Below are 20,196 nucleotides of genomic sequence, written 5' to 3' on the forward strand. Positions count from 1 at the left end.
GGCAGTCGGTTTCCTCTTTCTCCTCCTGTCTCACGACTCCACACTGCAGTCCACCCTCCCTTGATACCAAATGGCGCTCTGCTCATTCATTTGTTCTGCACTTTTCCAACCTTTTCTTCTCTCTCTCGCTCAACCACATACCCACAGAAGAAGTCAGACTTGAAAGGAAGTAAAAGAGAATGTGTGACGGAACAAAAAAAGCTGTCGGAGTCTTGCAGCGGAACATGGAAAAATGAACACTTGCGTCTGGTTGATTTAAGCTTATGTAAGGTCAACCTTTAACATACTGCTGCATCCAACATGCTTTATTTTGCAATGTCATGTGGTCAAATGCAAAATTTAATAAATGTGTATCACTCTGATCATGCGAAAAACACACTTCCAAATGGGCCTGTTCTATCCATTCGACCCCTAACCTGGCCCAGGTACGGAGGCTCTCTAATTTCACTGGCAGACAGAATTAGACGCGTTGCGTGATCGGATTGGACTTGTTTACGGACATGAGTCTAGCTGCTTACAGCACCTGTTAAACCTCTTTTAAACGCTCAAACTGACAGATTTTGGTCATCAGCCGTGCTGCAGTTGGCTTCCGCTCTTATTCCTTTGTGTCTTCTCCAACTAAGATTACGATTAACTGAGCATCTTCCATTCAGGTAATGGGAAATTGTACTGGTCTGGTTTTGAACCCAACCCTTAGATCTCTAGTCTGGTATAAACCTAGTGCCCAGTAAAGGTGATTTGATCCATATTTGGAGCCATACAATCAGAGAGATATAGAGGACTCAGACGGTAGCTTAAGACTTCATTATGCTGGGCCAGTGCTACTGTAATAGGATTTAAACACATATATTCACATATGGCCATTTTACCAGAAACCCAAAGGATCCTCCATAGTATGACTTGACTGTGCAGTATTCACTACAACCTAGAAAGCTAAAATTAATTTTAACTAAAAATAAATAACTACTTATTTAGTGCACAAAAAAATGAAGTCTAAAGCTGTCTAAATTTAAGCAATTAGTGACAGTAATAGTCATTTGCAGACTTGAAAATGTATAGTTTAAATAAAATTAAATAACATTTAAAATATATAAATATATCATTAAAAAGCAACATAAATCTTAGGTCAGGTCAAAAATACTCAACCTGTGGGTGGTTCAGACTTACGAAAAAGTATTACTTAAAAAGAAAATTTAAATAAAAGTATAAACTATTAAAAATAAAATAAAAAAAATATTGCAAAAAGGTATTAAAATAATAAAAAAAATAGTACTAAATACATACATACATACATTACGGCTGGGCGATTCATTCGAATTTAATGTTTTGCCACAATTTTATTTTTTTTTATAAATCGAGGAATCGCGATTTTGAATAGATTACCAATATTACCAAAATAGATATTACCAAACATTAGAATTAGACACTCAGTCCTTTTGAATTTGAATTACCTTGACTTTTGAGATTTGTTTTAGAAGCATTTTCCTTGTATTATTTCTGAACATATAATATGTATAAGACCAGTTTATACAAAATGTAATTGTAGTTCATGTTTCTTTTTTGCAAAGATATTTAACAAGTGATTTGTTTAACATTTACATCATGTTGACAACATGTGTGGTGCACTTGGAACAGAAATTTCTTTAACTAGAGGGTTAATAAATAAAAAGTTAGTTGAATCATGTTGTAGTTACATTTTCAAGTTGACTTGTTAAAAATCGAAAACAATCGAGAATCGGTCAAACATGACTTGTTGTTTTTTTTACCATATCGCCAAGCCCTAACATACATACATATTTTTTTAAATATTGAAATGCAACATAAATCTTCAAAAAACATTCAAACGTAACTGTAAAACCAGGTCAAAATTACTCAACCTGTGGGTGACCATGTGGTCCAGAGAACCAATGAGATTAACAGACATCATGTCCTGTAGTCCTTCTGCTTGGTCTGAGATTAATGACAAATAAACCTATTTACTGAGAGTAGCTTTAACAGTGGTTTAAGGTATGTGCTAAGAGAGGCGAAGACAAGAGCATTAAGTAATGGAATGAATATGGCCACAATGGAGCGAGTAATGAGCTTACAGCCCTCAATCATGCAAATTAAACCAAACTAAAATACTAGCACACAGTCAGTGAAATTGTTCTACATCAATCAAAGGATAACCCCTGTAAAAACAGAGTATGATGGCAATAAAACAGAATATTATAGACAGAGAAAACCACAGAAGCAATTATAACAATAATTCAAGACTATAGGTCAGCCTCTGCACATTTCACAGATTTGACAAGTGTGTATCATAATCATAAAAGCATTTTTGGCTACTTTCCCCCAGACCACTTCCTATGCATGTCCATGTGTTTTCTTTTGCTCTATAAGTATGTTTTCACCTCATATCCATAAACACATGGATAATAACATAACAGAGCATTCATCTCTGATTATGTGTGAATGTGTCTCAGGTGTGCTGTCTCTAGGTGTGTCCTACCTGAGTGTGCGGAGGCGAGGCTGAGGTCGGAGCAGGGCTGGCCCTCGGGCATGCCGTGCTGTCGGGTGTGGTGCAGGTTGGAGATGATCGTTGAGAGGTCACTGTCACGACTGAAAAAAGGAAAGCAAAGAAAGGGAAAGAAAGAGTGAGAGATATAGCAAGAAGAAGTGAGAGAAAGGGAAAGAGGGAGGGTAAGTATCTCTAGGGATTCCTAATCACAGATTCATTACACAAAGAAACACACTCACGCATTGAGCATATCAGGATTAAAAAAAAATCCTTACAAAAAAGTTAAAATAAAAACTAACAATTCTGTCCAATTAAACTGAAATGATCAAACTTACCAGTTATAAGGCGAATGATGCATAAAGTACACAAAAAGTAAACCCAACGTAATTTCACCACAAACAACCTCAACTGAATCAAACACGGCCGACCTGGTGCACTCCAGTTTTGTCCCTTGAAGCTGAAACGCTCTCTGCCTTTGGCTCTTTTGCCTCGCATCTGCATTCATTGTCTTTTGGATTTTAAGCGTATAATGAGCGCTGACAGATTCCTGCGCCAAGCAATTTTGAGTTTCATCCAGTCTCATCTTCAACCTTAAGATGTTCTAATCAACACATTCAACTCATAAGCAGTTTATGAGCTTAAAACCAGGTGATTATGGTTTTTATGATCGCTCTGCTGAAATCGTTCAGGACTCTGGAGATGCATGAGGCGTGCGAAGGGGGTGAGAGTAATCTCTAGAGATCTGCCATTTCATAAAGGAACCCGATAAGTGGCGAATAAAAGCGGCTGGTTTACCATTCAACATGAGCGTGTGGATTTCGAAATTAGAATGGATGATAAAATTTGTATGCAATTCCGGTGATATTTAAGGAAGTATTTATGTTCTGGTGTCAAAAAGGCCTTATATGCAAGCTTGTAACTGCAACCAGAGAACCAATCATGTCAGCTGTTTTGGACAGATGAAGAAACCAATTAATCTTTAGCTTGAAAACCCTGAGGCCCTTAGTTATCTTATGGTAACAGTTTCATCTTGATAAAATGTTTCAAACTTTGTCTATGAAAAATATTACATAATTTTATAAAAATATTACAATGACCCCAGGTATCCACACTGTATAAGGTCACATTTGACATTTGTCTATGCGGAATGATTTTATTGTATATGTTTTTGTCAGAACAAAACTGATCCCACAAAGAATCATCTTACTAATATTGAGGTCAAATATATATATATAATTTTATAAAATTTTATTAGCTTTTATAATTATGTTTACACATGAATCATTTTCACTCTTTAAATCATTTTATATATTTAAATATTGTATTACCCTTTTTTAATAATGTTTACACATGAATCATATACACATGAAACTTGAAGAAAGAGGGTTAAAGCTCTTCGCAGACTGATAAAACGATCCCAGCCCAGGACCGGAATCCATGCCGCACACTTGTCTTCTTCTCCCAGGTCGTCTCTTCCAAGGCCAACTGAAGGGTTTACAGATTAGAACTGGACAAGGCCGTTCCCTCAACCTCCGTTCCTCCCTCCTTCCCCCTCTCATCCTTTTCTCACACATCCTTCATTAACCCATGTAAGTCCTGCTTGGGCCATGTTGTCTCTATAGAGACTGATAGAAGAAGTGTGTCATGGAAGTATTTTAATGCAATCTGATTACAGCTCTGATCGCATTATAATGCATAATGATTTCAAATTCCCGATTAGCATTTAGCAAATATCAGATGCATATCTCTCAGAGCCTGGTGGTCTTTGGGGCGCACTAATGTCGAGAGAGTTCTGAGGGACATTTTTATGGACTGTCACAGCATAGTCTCGCAATCCGCTGTGTTTCTGTGGTGGACCCGTGGCCCTGCTGTTTGTGGCAGTCGAAATGCTAGTTTTACAGTCTGTAGATTACAGGCTGGGCTTCAGTAATGTCAGCCCGCCACGCTTTCAGTTGAGCTACAAGCAACACAGCACATACAGGAATTTATTCTCCATGACCGGACTAGGCTGCAAATTCACTTGTCATTTCGACAGAAATGCCACTGATCGACTGTATGACAAGATCAAATGAACAATACTTATACATAACATATGCATAACAATACTGATAATACTGTAATTGAGTTAAATGAGCATGAGCACTGTTAAATGCAAATTATTAGAAATTATGAAAAAAAGTATGTTTGTCAAATAATTATTACAAATAACTCCTAAATTATATGTAAAATCATAATTTAGTAAAATATTTTAAATGTTTAATTTAAAAATACTACTTTTATACATTTATATATAAATATTATAAATACACACACGCGCGCACACACACACACACACACACACACACATATATATATATATATATATATATATATATATATATATATATATATAAATAAAATACATTTTTACTAATACAGATAATGAATACACACAATGCAGCGAAAGCACAGTCATTCACTACATTTACAAGAATAAAAATCTATGATCAGAAAACTCATATTTCATTTGAGGCTGGCAAACTCCCAGATAAATACAAAGATAAATGAGACTGAAATAAATCAATAAAAGAAACATTAATTCCCAGCAAAGTATGCAAAGTGATTTCACAGAATATGCTACATTTATATAAGCTGCACTATACAAACAACTTATACAGCTCAAGCTCTAGTAGAAAACTATTTTTAAACAGCATTTAGATTCAAATATTATTCAGAATTTGACGTTTGTCAATTCTAATTTGGCAACAGCCCTATAAAATATTAAAAACTTGCATGAAACTATGCTACTCTGCACAGCGCAAAGGTCTATTTAACCTTTATCTAGGAAACAACACTGCCGTTCTCTATAGGTCATCCAAGTTTCCCCATCCATCCCCTTAACAGGGCATCAGTCCAAACAAAAGCTCCATCTTCCAGCTCCCGCTCTGGCAGCTAAGGAAGGCTATTATCCTCGGAGAGAGACTCTGCAGTGAGCGCACTAAGCAAGGACATTGTTAGCAGGTTAATTAGCACACTTTTTCTGGGCTGTCCCGGTGAGGCCTCCTACGACTGGCAGCCAAGGTCATAATCTGCGTCAGGGTTGGAGCTAAGACCTGGCTGCCTGAGTCAGCGATCCCACACAGGGGAGCACAGGGCGGACCTGACAACGCCGCTTAGGACATGAGCTGCAGCTTATCACGCAGTGAAGACGATCAGCATAATCTCCATCTAAACTGGTCAATACCTCTTACACCTCCCCGTCAACTGCACAGACACTTTGCCCCAGATATGACCCAATGTAAGAGGACATGTGCCGGGCATGACCAAAAAAAAACACACACATGCAACAAACTGGGACATGATGACTCAATAGTGACTAGTTATAAAAGGCTTGAAAATAACATTTAATACCAAGAATATATTTTGACAAAAAAAATCCTATGTGAAAATGATTTTAAACTAGGAAAAGTTATATATTTTAATAACCTATAGTATATTTTACACACACTGTATATATATATGATTTACAGTATTTACAGTATTAACAATAAAATGATCTACTAAACACTTGGCAAATAAGCACACTATAATTCTGCAACAATATATTGTATCATTTTGTAACATCTTTGCATTTTTTAAAAATGAATGTTCTGACCTATTAGCAGATATCATATTAAAATTGAGGAGGAAAAAATTGTTAGGGCTGGTCAGTATAATAATATATAGAATCTAACCAAAGAAATGTGTCAAACGAAAATATACTGTTTATACCGCAGTATGTCTGTGACACAATTTACAGAAGGTTTTGACATAACAGCCACGCCTATTTAGTTTACGGTTGCAAAGCAATGCTGTGACTTGCTGCATTAATATAGAATTTAACTAATGTGTAGTGAGCTTGGTTCTTTTAATCACATTTTATATAATAAATACTTTTATGTTGTAAAAGTATTTAATTCACAAAAATGTCAAAAACAGGCATTACTATTCTACATGTTTATTTAATGTATAAAAACCTTTTGACTAAATTTCTAGCAAATGTAATATTTTTAATATAAAATATAAATATTTGTTAATAGTTTATATAAAAAAAATACTGTAAAATATATCCCCATTACCATGATATAAAGTTTTGGAAACGTCGCTCAACCCCTGTGGCTTGATGGACATACTTGTCTATTGAGTTACACTTGGAGTTATGGTAGCCTTTTTTTTCCCCTAAATACCATATATGGAAGGTGCCAAAAAATGAATCAGAGGCATTCAATGCAGCTTCAGAGTCAGTGCTTTACAACGAAATGAAAATCTGTGACACTGCAACGAACAGCAAAACATCTTTCCGATGCCAGAAAGATATGGGTTTTTGCATCAACTGTGTTGTTGCTGGTAGCAGACACATTTCCTCACCACAGCACACACATGCAGAGCTGAAAGCACTTCCATCTGTTCTTGACGTACGTCTGATACAGGAGCACTAGGCCTAGGAGTAGGTTTTGTGGTTGAATGTGGAGAAAACCAGCTGCACACCTGCACAGAGCTCTGTTTGACTCTGAACTGTTATTCAAGTACTGCTAAAGGGATAAAGTCCTGCTATAGGTAGCTGTAAAAGGGATTTAAAGGAATAGTTCGCCAAAAAAATTAGAATTATTCCCTGATAATATTCCCCTCCAGTGAGCTCTGCTCAAGAACCTCCACAACTGAATCACTGATTCAATAAGCTGAACTCAAGTCAACTCAACTCAAATAGGATCATTGAATGAATCGTTCAAAAGGGTTTTGTGAACCGAACTGATTAATCGAACAGATGCAACTCCAAAGAAAAATTTGTTCACTAATCGGGTATACAGACATATGTTTATTAAGTAGCAAGTCATACAGACTATTTATTTTTATGATAAATTTATCAACATTTTTAAGCTTGAAAATTCTAGTCCCCATTCATTCTAACTGCAACTGAAAAGTTTCAGCAAAATTCAAATATGACTGATTGAAAAGCATCCGCTAAATGGCAGGTATTTATGAACTGACTTGACTTTAAGGCACTCGGAAGGCCATTGGACAGACGTGGTGTTCCTCATGGCAGCGGGAGCGTCGGGGAGTGAAATAGTGCCAGTGCAAGTGCCCCTGCAGTGACACGGGAGACGAGAGCTGGCGCCAGATATAGAGGTCACACAGAGAGCTGGCAGACTGGGCATTCTGACGCCAGGGCTTACACCATTACTGAACACAGCGCTGATAGTCTCACCCTGACACACACACACACACACACACACAAAGCGGTGCCAAGCTGAAAGTGGGAAGGCATGTGGAGAGGATGCCTCCTTTTTACAGAAAGTGACAGACGTTTTGCACTATGAACTGGCACTGTAAAAAAAAGGCCAAACATGGTACAAAATTGAGAATTTCACCATTACTTTTACTAAACAATCATTCTGAACACAGATCGCAGGTCCACTTACATACTGTCCAGTAAAACCAGTAAAAATGCAATGCTAGAGCAGCAAAATCATAATATTTCTGTTTTTTTTTTCTCTGTTGTTATTCTGCTCACATTCAGACTGAGCAGCCAGGCCTCAGCTATCAAGGAGAGCAATAAATAAATATTGAAATAGATACATAAATAAATGAGAGCGCAGTGCGTTCTCATGAGCTTTCCTGTTGTTCCTGCTTTATAAAAGCTGATGGGAGGTCGATAAGCATGCAGGAACCCAGAAAAGTAGAAGTGAAACAAAATATTATTTTGCCACATTGAACGTTGCGGTGTTGGATAATTAGAAAAGGCGAACAGCGTAAAAAGCCTGAGAGCTGTGTGATGTGGTGCAACGTCTGTTTAAAGACATTTAGCTGCCCTCTCGCCCCTCTGTAGATGTGACATTCATGACACTGATTAACTCGTGTGGTTGAAGCAAAACCAATCAAAGGAGATGCTAACAGGAAAACAACACCTGATTAAAACATCTTCACTGATATAACTTTTTACGTTGCTTGACAGGCAAGGGAAGTGCAGGGAGTTGAGATGCGTGTTCAATGCGATACGTTTACTTTTTAGCAAATGCTTATACCAAAGTTATTTACAGCACAATACGGACTGATTTTACATGAACAAGTGGTCTACAGTTACATTCAAAGCTATTTTATCGTTTTATATCCCATCCAATCACTTGGATGACTGAAAATCTTCGCAGAAATAACGAAACTGCAAACAAAAGCTACAGACGGTTCACACCAAGTCTGATATAAATACACTAAATGAAAGTACAAAATATATTTCAGAACAAAACAATTTGAAACCTGAGGGAAATGACAAATTATTCTATGATTACATTAATTGATGAGTTAAAGTAGATTTTTTTTAAATATAGCATCGCTATGGTAAAATGTTTTGAAATATACCAGTTAAAGTTAAAAATACACATTCAAAAATAATGTTTAAAAAAGACGCATTTAGTGATGCATGATTTGGCCTTAATTGCAGCCCTATGAATTTAGAAAGTGTGGGTATAAATCAACAAAACTGTTGTAGCGAACATAGCAGAATTCATTTGTCCACTTTTCAAAAACAGGGCTCGTTTTCCTGTAAATAGTAAACTGTAGAAAGGTAAGCCTATAGCCATTCCTTGGGAAGAGCCCTAGACATTCTAAAAGTTCCAGAACTGGAACCCAACCACTAATTATTGCCTTAAGAGAAGGTTCTTTCCAGGAATTCTACAGCATCACGTCCCCTTCCCAGCAGTGTGTCGTGCAACGCTCCAGAACTGCACAGAGAAATGCTTTAGCAAAACAAAAATGAATGAATGGCGCACATGGTCACATCATTTGAACTTGAAGTAAACTTTTGAGTACACATCAATTCTTCCTGAGACCACACAGATGCTTGAATATGGACGATTCTATTAAACCTGTGTAACCGTACCAAAACCAGCCAAACAAAAACAGTCCTTACGCAAAAAAAGTTAAGGCATCCTTAACCTAGACCATTTCATGCAAGCGGCTGTTCATCATTTTCCGAATGTCTTTGCAAGTGCAAAAAACCTTTAAAAGAAAATGATTCACAACCAGGCTACTAGACATTCCCATAAATGTATAACATATGGGTCTATTATTTGTCTGTTGTTTATCAGAGTACAATTTTCAAAAATACCCATTGTTGAGGCACTCAACAATATTGCTATAATTTAAAAAAAACAGTTTAACCATCAGATGACAATGCCCTTGACTGTACATACCAGCATTTTAAGAGCCTGGCCAGTCACAGTGAGCTAAAGACGCTGGTTTGGGTTGGCTTCGGTCCTGAGGTTTGGACCAGCTGATTTCCACTTCTGGCTAGCCGAGTGCTTACATTCAGGTCCAGACAGCCACCAGAGAAGAGGACGGCACGCCTTGCTGGACAAACGCTTCTAATGCTAAACACAGACAGGTCAGGCCCTTCTCTGAAGAGGCCGCAGAAACCCGGGGGAAGACAGACAGTATTTCTATCCAGACAGGTGCAACAGTTGTCTGATTTATTTCCTTTCCCTGTCCCTCGTGCTCAAGGGGAGGGTCCACCATTCTGGAATCAACCTGCCTCCTCCTCCCCTACTTCATCTAATCCACTTAAGTTTCTGTAGTTTTTTCCATCGGTTGTAAATAAGAAAAATCAACAAAAATCGTGAGAGTATCCCAAGTAAATCAACAATTAAATGGCACGTAGTTTTACACAATAGACTAAATTGGCTTTATCGTTACATTAGCAATAACATAATAGATGATATGGGATGGGCGATCTTTTTTGGAGGCTTTTCTTAGCAGGTTGTCCTCTGGGTAAGTATACTATCTTATATAATCCATGATGGTTACTCAGTAATGACCCAGACAAGCAGTCAGCAATTCTCAAAGCCCTGGTGTTGACACACCTGACTGTGCACAGGTAGGCTTCAGGAAATGATTGGCATGACCTTGAAGACTAATACTATGACAAACATCTCATACTTGCAAATTTTATTGCTAAAGCAGAAGGCAAAAGTGAACGTTTTCAGATAAGAGGCCAGTTGGCGCATGTCGTTGTCTTTATCAGCCGATTTTACTTACAGATTATAAAACCAAACTTGTTATTCTGTTATTCAGAATGGTATTTAGACTCATTCTAGTGCACCATGACCTGAAGACCCTCAACCTCCACATGTGAAATCACTAAGATAAAAGGAATATAAAAGACCAAGCCAAGCACTACGCTTCAGCCTAAGCGCAGCTTGTTTTCTAAAAAAGAAAGGTCTGTATGCTTGCAGGATACAGTAGGACTGAGAACTAATCACCTATAAACCTGCTGACCATTAACATTAATCTGGTTAAAAGATATAGGGAGTCTTCTTTAAGGTGTCAAAGTGTATCGGCTTTTTTCACGGCAGTGGCTGGAAATCCCCTGAAAACTAAACGCGCACTATTGCGCAAACATATATTTGTCAGGCCCGCATCTAAAATTGCACTTATTTCGTTTTTTTATATTTTTGGGCATGATGTTAAAGTACATTGGGGTTCAAAAGTCTGAGATTCAATAAAAATCTGAAAATCTGGGATTCAAAATCTTTTTTAAACCTGGAAATAAACTAAACAAAATTTTAGGATTTAAAAAAAACTGTAAAACAAAAGAAACATAACAAAAAATGAATAATAAAAATATCAGATTCTTCCCTATTTAAGTATATCTTTGTACAAATGGTCAGATATTCGTGCTTCCATTGATGCGCAAGAAGCTCTTTGGATCATCTCAAATCATGCTGGACAATATGATCATCAGGTTTTAAACAAACATCGATCATGCAGCTAAAGTTCCCATTAAAACAAAAGAGAAAAACAAGTACTGAGACATTCGGAAGTTCATTTAATGGCAACTTTAATGTTAAGCTGATAATATAATTTGCATTAAATTCGAAAAACGTTAAACAGAAGCGGTCTCATGCTTTTGGAACCCCACTGTATATAGTACATATTAGCAGATACATTTGGACTGAAGAAATGCTATGCACACTCTACCACAACACTAATATAAACTGCAATGATGAGGCATAAATACGATCAAACGCAAAAAAGAATTCCCCATACTTCACCATCCATTGACTAAATCCAATTTGTTAAGACCCCTCCACAACTCACTTACCCAGTCCAGCTCAATGGAAATTTAATTTCATAGATTGAACATCCCATTATCTCTTTCGGTCAGATCCTCATCTGAGTAAAGTATGGGTGAGGTGAGCGGCCCCGGAACAGAGGAGAGACGTGGCTCCTTGAAGTCCGCCGCCTTTAACAGGGTAAAAGCCCTAGATATCAGTCATAAGTGTTCTTTAAATTCATTAGCATCTTCACGCGCGGGCGTCTGAAGTGTTGGGGGGAGATCACTGTAATAAGTTTAGCTTGCCGGTTCTGGTTCCTGTGCCGTCCTTGGTGTCACAGGGTAAGTGGTTGCTAGCGGATCGGTGGTTGAGTGAAGGAAGTGACCAAGAAAGTCGTGCAGATGAGGGCTTAGGTTTGTACCTGGGCATTCAGGGCTGATCCGCTCCAAGGTAAGAACTCGGAGCCCTTCTTTATTCAACAACATAATCATATTTAAGTTGTGCTTGTGAACACATCTGGTGTTTTCAGTGCACACTGCACAGCACAGCAAAAGCACCCTCACATCACTCCGTTTTAGCCAGTGATGATTTTTATGAGTATGACAGCTAGCTAGCATCCTGTGTTAGGCTGTAAGGCTCAAGAAAATGGACTGATCCAGCTATGACCTGCCTATGCTGGATGAGGGCACGACCTCATATGTACGTATAGGCTGCCTTGAGAATGATATCCCAACAGTGCTGTGTAATGACCCAAATTTACCGCTTAACACCAGTGGGCATAAACCCAAGCCTCTTATACTCAAATGACTCAACCATTGGAATTCATTCGCCATTTACTGCAGGGAAAAAAAGTGTATAACTGCACAGCTACAGCTATTATGGCACATCTTCATGGCAAAAGAGGTGTTAAACAGAAAGGCAACTAAATAAGTAAAATTATCGCTAGACGCATTGGCGGTTGCTCTAAAAAAGCCTGACAGGAGCTAGGGCTAACCGAGACATTTTTAGCAAGAGCCAAATGGCTAATGAGAAAAGAGAATATTGTCTTCTCTTACTCTTCTCATTAGAAGCACTGAAGCTTCCTGGAGATTCAACTATCCACAGCAGCGCATGCAGACACCGCCAACACAAACTCTCACTGCAAACACCACCGAAACTACTGCTGACACTTCAATTCAAAAAACTTGAGTGAAAAATCACCTAAAGACCCTCGGAAGACAGAAAACCTGAAGTCTCAAAGCAACAGCTAGCTTTGAAAGGCATGCTCTAGTGATTAAAGAATACTTAATAATAGATCAGAACCTCAAGGCCGGGCTTTTCAACAAGTTCTTTAGTAGAAGCGGAGATGGTCTTGACAAAAATGTGGTTCCCCAGACTCACCTGCCAGGGCTGACATCTGCTGGCTAGTTATCACCTGTGATGCATTTAGGCAGAGCGAAAACGCTGGCGGAAAAACCGTTCGCTTCAGCCACTGTTCTTAGCTCACTGCTGCACTGACCGCAGGCTCATAAGCTTCTTCAGGCTTGTGTGCCAGAGAGGAGGGAGGCCAAACACAGCTCATGAAGATTTAATGAACACTGAATTCCTTCGTTTCCCTCGCACTGATTGGAGATGGAGATGTGGAACTTGTAACACATCATTGGATGGGTTTTATTTTTTGTGGATAGCATATATTAAGACTGTTCCCAATAATGGGAAACTTAAATATGCTGTCTCACTTAGGCCAAATTCTAAGGCTGCGCTGAATATATACTTCACAGAGATCACAATCACAGAATGCATTGTGTTGACTTTATTAAAAAATACTAAAAATTATAAACAAAAATGCTTAGTGTAATTAAAAGGTGATAACCAATATTTGTGTTTAGAGTGAGCTGAGTAATTGCTTAAGTAGTTCACTAGGTTTTGAAAGATTTCGTCCATGCTTTTTTTAAATGCATGCAACTTATGAATATAAAAATAAACTTAAATGGCCATTTAAAGCACTAACAAAAAAGTACTTTGATATACCATGATACTCAACGATTTTTATATGGTACTTTCAGCTACTGAAATGGTCCCACCATAGTGCAGCCATAGATTGGCTATCAATGTTTTTATCATTCACCAGCTGGAAAAAAAATCATTCTGAATGCTATTGTTTAGGTGTGTTGTTAGCATTATAGCTGTAGGGTGGACTTCCCTATTCTTGTAGAATTAAAACGATTATTAAAACTTCATAGTTATCATCCTTGATGTGAACGGCCCTTTAGCCTATGGTGACCAAGTACTATCTTGCTTTCCACAGTCTTTAACAAGAGCTACAACCAAAATAGAATTGTGTATACAGTTAAGGTACATGCTGAAATATGAAAGGTGTTAATTTAACTTTAACACAAAGGAAACGAATCAGGTGGCCACTCAAAACGTTCTGAGATCTACGGCATCAAGAAAGTTGCCATGACTGCAAATACCTCATCGACAATGTCACTTTTTGGTTCATAAGAAGGCCTCGTGTTTATTTCTGTGTGTGTATCCTGTGGGCTCACAAGCATGGGTATTTTGTTGGCACATCCTGTGTGTGTCTGTAGCGTCTGCCAGAAAAGTAAATGAGTGTATTTGTGTGTGTTAGAGGGTACGTGTGTGTCAAAATAAGGGGCTATGAGGGTAAAGACCTAAGGGGTGTTAAAATCTCTTTGGTGCTATACAGATGTTTGATATGGCTAGCCCCTTTCCGGCAGATTATGGTTGATGTATCAATCCCTGGCACTGGGATTGGCACTCAACTTTTTGCCCACCCACACACTCACACATATATACACAAACACAACAAATTCTCACCTCTTTCTCATGATAGTGTAATGCAGCTCTTCCTGCTTGATGTCTGCATGATCTCCGCTGGCCCGCTCGCTGCCCTCACTGTCGTCACTGCTGAAAACGGAGGCCAGCTCCTTTTTGGGCACCCGTGTTGGCGGCAAGGGGATGGCGCGTTTCTCTGCCAGTCGCCCACGGTTCTGCAGGAGCACAGAGGGGACAGACAGACTGAGACTCTGGGAACAGCCTTCTCTGATTTTACTGGCTTGAGCTGCGGTACAGAGAAATGGCTAATGTTCCCGATCTGTCACACGCTGGTTGAGGTTTCCGTTCTCTTTAGGCTGATAAAACACATTCTGAATGGATTACAGTCATATTCATTATGTGTTTTCGCATTTGCATTCATGTAATTTGATTCATGAAAGGCTAGAATTTTCGGTACATACACAGACTTAAAGCAATGTGAATTCATAACTTACCCAACAGATACACTATACTCTGCAAAAGTTAATAGTGCAAAAATGTCAATAAATAAATACACCAAAAAAAAAAAACATAAATAAATAGACTATTTATTTTATTTTATTATTATTTTTACATTACTACCAGTTAATCCTAAATTATAAAATTCTAAATCAAGGTATGTCCTCACATTTAAGGAACCCGGGATCCATGGTTTCAAAAGGACTGAAAATCCCTGTTTTTACACTAAATTCCAGCAAATTGTCATTCTAGTTTCTCCTGCTGTCATATGACCTACACAGATTAGCCTCATTGCTCAGATCAGCCTCATTTGAATAATGAATCTCAAATGATGAATCATAGGTCACAAATCATGAGGAAGTAATGACAGAAAGAAGGAAATACACAACACGCTGAACTCCCTAAATAACAGCAAAACTCAGTCAGAGAGAGCCATGCAGAGGGAAAGACCATTGATCCACGAGACCAGTGAAGGAGGATGGATGAGTGAACGAGACGTGATAGTGATTCCTTCTCTTCCTCTTTCCCTCTATCCGCATCAGACATCTAAAGACAGCGAAGGATGAAGGGGATGAGAGGCCCTCAGGGTTTAGTGTGTGAAGTTGGGCGACCTTTAATGTGACCTGAAGGGGTCAGTGCAGATTTCTGTGCTTCTATCTCTATCCATGAGTGAGCAGAGAGCAGAGAGGGAGAAAGAGAGGATTTGAAGGGAAAAAGAGAAGATTAAGAAAGTGAAGGGAAAAAAAGTGGAAAAAAAGAGACGAAACAGATTGCAAAAACAGTATGGAAAAGAGGGGTACGCTGTCGCATCATAAACATAAAATAAGAAAATGTACACAATTTTTGCCATGTGACCATATATTTATTCAGCACCAGTCGTGCTGCTTGTGACTGAGAGATACACATGGGAAAAGCTCTGGAAACTTAAATAAAAGCACATTTATAGATGCCCAAATATACGTTTACATGTTTACATGTAACCATACATTTACTTATTGTGTGTGACTCAAATTATAAAAACCATGTCAATTTTATTTTAAATATTAGCCTAAATTAAGCACTTTTCCCAAAATGCAAACTGTGTCATTGACTCAATTAATAGTGGGGGTATGTTGTGCATCCAAATGCATTATGAAATACAATTATGAACATGACTACAAAATGTTGAAAATTCCTGTCTGATTTCTAAAAATTATTTTGTGCATAATTTTGTTTTCTAGAATTTTTTTTTTTTTAAGATTTACAGTCATATTGAAACTCCCCAATGAATTCAATATTTTCCTTGACATGACACAGCTTTACCCCTAATGTGAGGCAATTTGTGCCACTGGATCCCCAATTTTTTTAGAGGTCTTATTTCTCTGGCTATATCTTATAGATACTTATAGATAGACTCAGTTCACAGCAGAACATTAAAAAGCGGCACATCTTACCCCGATCTCCCCTATAGTAGGGTTCAGAGATCCAGAGGAATGGATACAGCTTTGAAAAACTTCAACTGAAAAGTCTGTTTGTGTGAATGGGTGGTGTGTGTGCGTGTGTGTGTGTGCGTGCGCATGCTTGCATCTCGGTCTCTGTCAAACTTTGCCGAGCCCTGCAGCTATCCTTACTCCACACCCAAAGCTCGCACGCGCGCATACACATATGCAGAGCATCCCACAGGAGCCGAGGCGTGAGTGGCAGGCCGGGGCAGGAGGTGGAGAGACTCGCCAAGAGGCAAACAGGTGCAGCCCCTCTGGATTCTCTCAAGTGGCATACATTAAAAGGAGAAGGGAAAAAAGCCAAAAAAGATGAAAACATCCCTGAGGATGGGCAGGCTGAACACATTTTTTTTCCCAGAGCGACTGTGTTTTTTTTCTTTTTCTTTGCAGAGGAAGCATATTTTTGTCTATTTATCTCCTATTTCAATATAGAAAATGTGTTTAGTTTGATTAAAAATGTGTTTAGTTTTAGTTTTGAGTATTTAGTTTGAGCACAGCATCAAGTAACAGATTTATTTAAATGTCCAAGTTATTTAAACCTAGACTAATCTTGTATAAACTCATGCAAAATGATATCAATACAAAACCGTGAACACACAAACAAACGCTTCTTTTTTCGTGACATTATGTTCGTGCGGCAAGTGCGTTTTGGAGCTGTTAACAGCCACTGGAAGCCACCTATGAAGTGCGCCGGCACTAGTGATGCTTTATCTGATAAAGTTAGCATTGAGAGGTGCCTGTTACCCACATGGCCTCAGCGGAGACAGGCCTCCACACACACATACACTTCCCTGCCCCCATTCCTCCTCTCCAACCCCACCCTTCTCAACGTCCTCCCGGAAAGCCCCCGTTCAGCCTCCTCGCTTTATTCGGCGTAACTGACGCAGAACCGGGGGTGGCTGCGCACTATTTCCGGTAACACTTCCGCACAGAGGGAGTCAGGGAGGGTGCTTCAAAACAAAAACATAAAAAAACCTGGGCTTCAATTCCCGCCTACATGTACATACACACACATTCACACCATCACACACACTCTGTCACTCAGGCATGGAAAAATATTGAATATGAATTTCCTCTAAGCAGCATTTCTATGAATAAGTCCGCCCACACATAATGTCTGCCCTTTAATGAGATGCGCTATAAATACATTTGTACAAACACACACACACACACACACACAAATATAAAATCACACATGTAAACCCGAAGTGAGTAATCAGCTTGGTTGGGGTTTCTGTCTTAAGTCCCATAAAACTCATGAGCTGAGACACCTCGAACTTATGAGTGATGTTCTCACAGTCTCCTCATGGAAAAGACCTCACAAGAGGGAGCAAGAAAACAGCAAAATTACAGCACAGCTAAGCTACCCTTAGATAAGCCATAACAAGCCAGGAGAAAACTTTGCTCAAAGTTATATTGGTCTGTAACAAGCAAATATAAAAAAGACACACACTGTGACCTTAGTTTGAAGATGAAGAATATATATGTTACTGTGCAAAAGTTTGAAGTCAGTAAGATTTAAAATGACAGTTACGATTACAAAAGATTTCTATTCAAAAAAGAAAAATGCTGTTCTTTTGAATTTTCTTTTCATCAAGATTCTTGAAAAAAAGAATGTGTCATGTTTTTCACAAAAAATATTAAGTAGCACAACTGTTTTCAACATTGATGAAAATAATAATAACAATAAATGTTTCTTGAGTAGCAAATCAGCATTTTAAAATGATTTCTGAAAACTTCTGTGACACTGAAGACTGAAGTACTCAATGATAAATCAAGCTTTGCCATAACATGAATAAATTACATTTCGAAATATATTAAATAGAAAACAATTATTTTACATTGTAATAATATTACAGTATTACTGTTTTTTTACTGTATTTTTGATCAAATAAGTGAATAAACAAACTTACCGACCCTAAACTTTTGAACGGCAGTTTAGCTTCTTCCTGAAAAACTTACTACACTGTAGCCCCAGTCAAACTAGATTTTGAGCGCCATTCACTTTCATTCATATGCATTTGAATATGGGAGACAGGAAACACAAGTTCATGCGAAATGCTGTTCTTTTGAATTTTCTTTTCATCAAGATTCTTGAAAAAAAGAATGTGTCATGTTTTTCACAAAAAATATTAAGTAGCACAACTGTTTTCAACATTGATGAAAATAATAATAACAATAAATGTTTCTTGAGTAGCAAATCAGCATTTTAAAATGATTTCTGAAAACTTCTGTGACACTGAAGACTGAAGTACTCAATGATAAATCAAGCTTTGCCATAACATGAATAAATTACATTTCGAAATATATTAAATAGAAAACAATTATTTTACATTGTAATAATATTACAGTATTACTGTTTTTTTTACTGTATTTTTGATCAAATAAGTGAATAAACAAACTTACCGACCCTAAACTTTTGAACGGCAGTTTAGCTTCTTCCTGAAAAACTTACTACACTGTAGCCCCAGTCAAACTAGATTTTGAGCGCCATTCACTTATGCATTTGAATATGGGAGACAGGAAACACAAGTTCATGCGAAGAAATTTTGTGTTCCACTGCATACAAAAGTTAAAGTTTGGCGAGCTCTGGTCTGCAAATTTATATGACAAGAAGATGCATGACCAAAAGAGGATCTACTGTAAATGCCACAGACGAACCTCCTGGCTGAATTCAAGTGTTGTTGGGAACATTAATAAATGGTAATGATTTACACAATTAGAATGTAATATTACTTTTTTATAATTAAAAACAGCGAAGAGCATGACATCAGATCCTATTTGCATCCAATTTCACACGCTCAAAGTCTAAATGTGACCGCAATAAGGTTCGAGAGCCAATTGTAAAATTACTAAATAATAAAAATATTAAAAGGCACAACTTTTCATTAAACATTATTTTCTTCTCCAACTTTATGAACACTAGAAAACACAGTCCCTTTCCAGTATACTAAGTTTAATAGTTGGTCTCTAAGGTGATGAGCAGTGATATGGTGAACAGGTGTTTCACGTCATAGCTGTTACCCCATCGTGCATTTTAAACTAGAACGCTGTAGTGACTAATCAGCAAGCGGGACCGGATCTATCCGGTGTATCATCTGCCGTATAATGTGTTTCATTCTACTTCTGAGTTCTGAAGGCATCCTCACATTTTTTATTGTTGGCTCAGACAGTAAGGATGATATGGAAAAGCCGAGAGACGTTTTCTTGGCGCTGTATTTTCTGAAAGGTGTGCTGGCCTTCTGCTAAGGTACACACACACATACACACACACACACACACACACACACATCTGCACACAGCAGTAGCATCTCATGACATTCCTGCAGCTGTGGCCCGCTCCCCCAGCACTGTCCCCGGGGGACGAATGCCTAATGAGTCACACGTCTGTCTGCTCTAACTTCTGTGTGTGTGTGTGTGTGTGTGTGTGTGTGTGTGTGTGTGTGTGTGTGTGTGTGTGTGTGTCTGTGTGTGTGCCGCAAATAGGCAGCGTAAATGTGGAGGCGGGACACTGGGCAGACTTGGCACAAGCTGGGGGTGGGGGCATGTGGGTTGGTGTGGCGGGGTTTAATGTGCCCACGTAAATCTATTGGCACATTCGTTAATTCAGAGAAGGAAATTATATATACTTTGTGCACACTCCTTCTTGCCACAAATTTGCCACAGAGTTCAGTTACATCCACGTGATGGGATCTAATCAACTTTTTTCATGTATGCAGTTGGCAAACACTGGCAAAAAAACTTCCTTTCACGAAACCAAATTATAAAAGTTTTTAAAACTACACTGTTTTATTTTGTTGCCAGTGCTACAACAGTTATGGAGTAAGTTATATGGTAAGTAAGAGAGAGCTGAAGGGCGGTGTGCTTCCCATCC

The 20,196-nt window shown here is 38.3% G+C and overlaps 1 protein-coding gene across 2 annotated transcripts in view; it reads right to left on the reverse strand.

The window, feature by feature from the left end:
• LOC107593364 (sterile alpha motif domain-containing protein 11-like) overlaps positions 1 to 20,196 on the reverse strand; it is a 66,387-nt gene that overhangs the window by 32,946 nt on the left and 13,245 nt on the right. For both annotated transcript variants that reach the window (XM_016283045.1, XM_016283046.1), the window contains exons 3-4: positions 14,386 to 14,558; positions 2,492 to 2,601 (exon numbers count right to left, since the gene is read on the reverse strand). In XM_016283045.1, coding sequence (XP_016138531.1) covers positions 2,492 to 2,601; positions 14,386 to 14,558 — 283 coding nt within the window. The remainder of the gene's footprint in view (positions 1 to 2,491; positions 2,602 to 14,385; positions 14,559 to 20,196) is intronic.

Source organism: Sinocyclocheilus grahami, unplaced genomic scaffold (genome assembly GCF_001515645.1).
Source record: "Sinocyclocheilus grahami isolate Dianchi unplaced genomic scaffold, SAMN03320097.WGS_v1.1 scaffold170.1, whole genome shotgun sequence".
Classification (NCBI taxonomy): domain Eukaryota; kingdom Metazoa; phylum Chordata; class Actinopteri; order Cypriniformes; family Cyprinidae; genus Sinocyclocheilus; species Sinocyclocheilus grahami.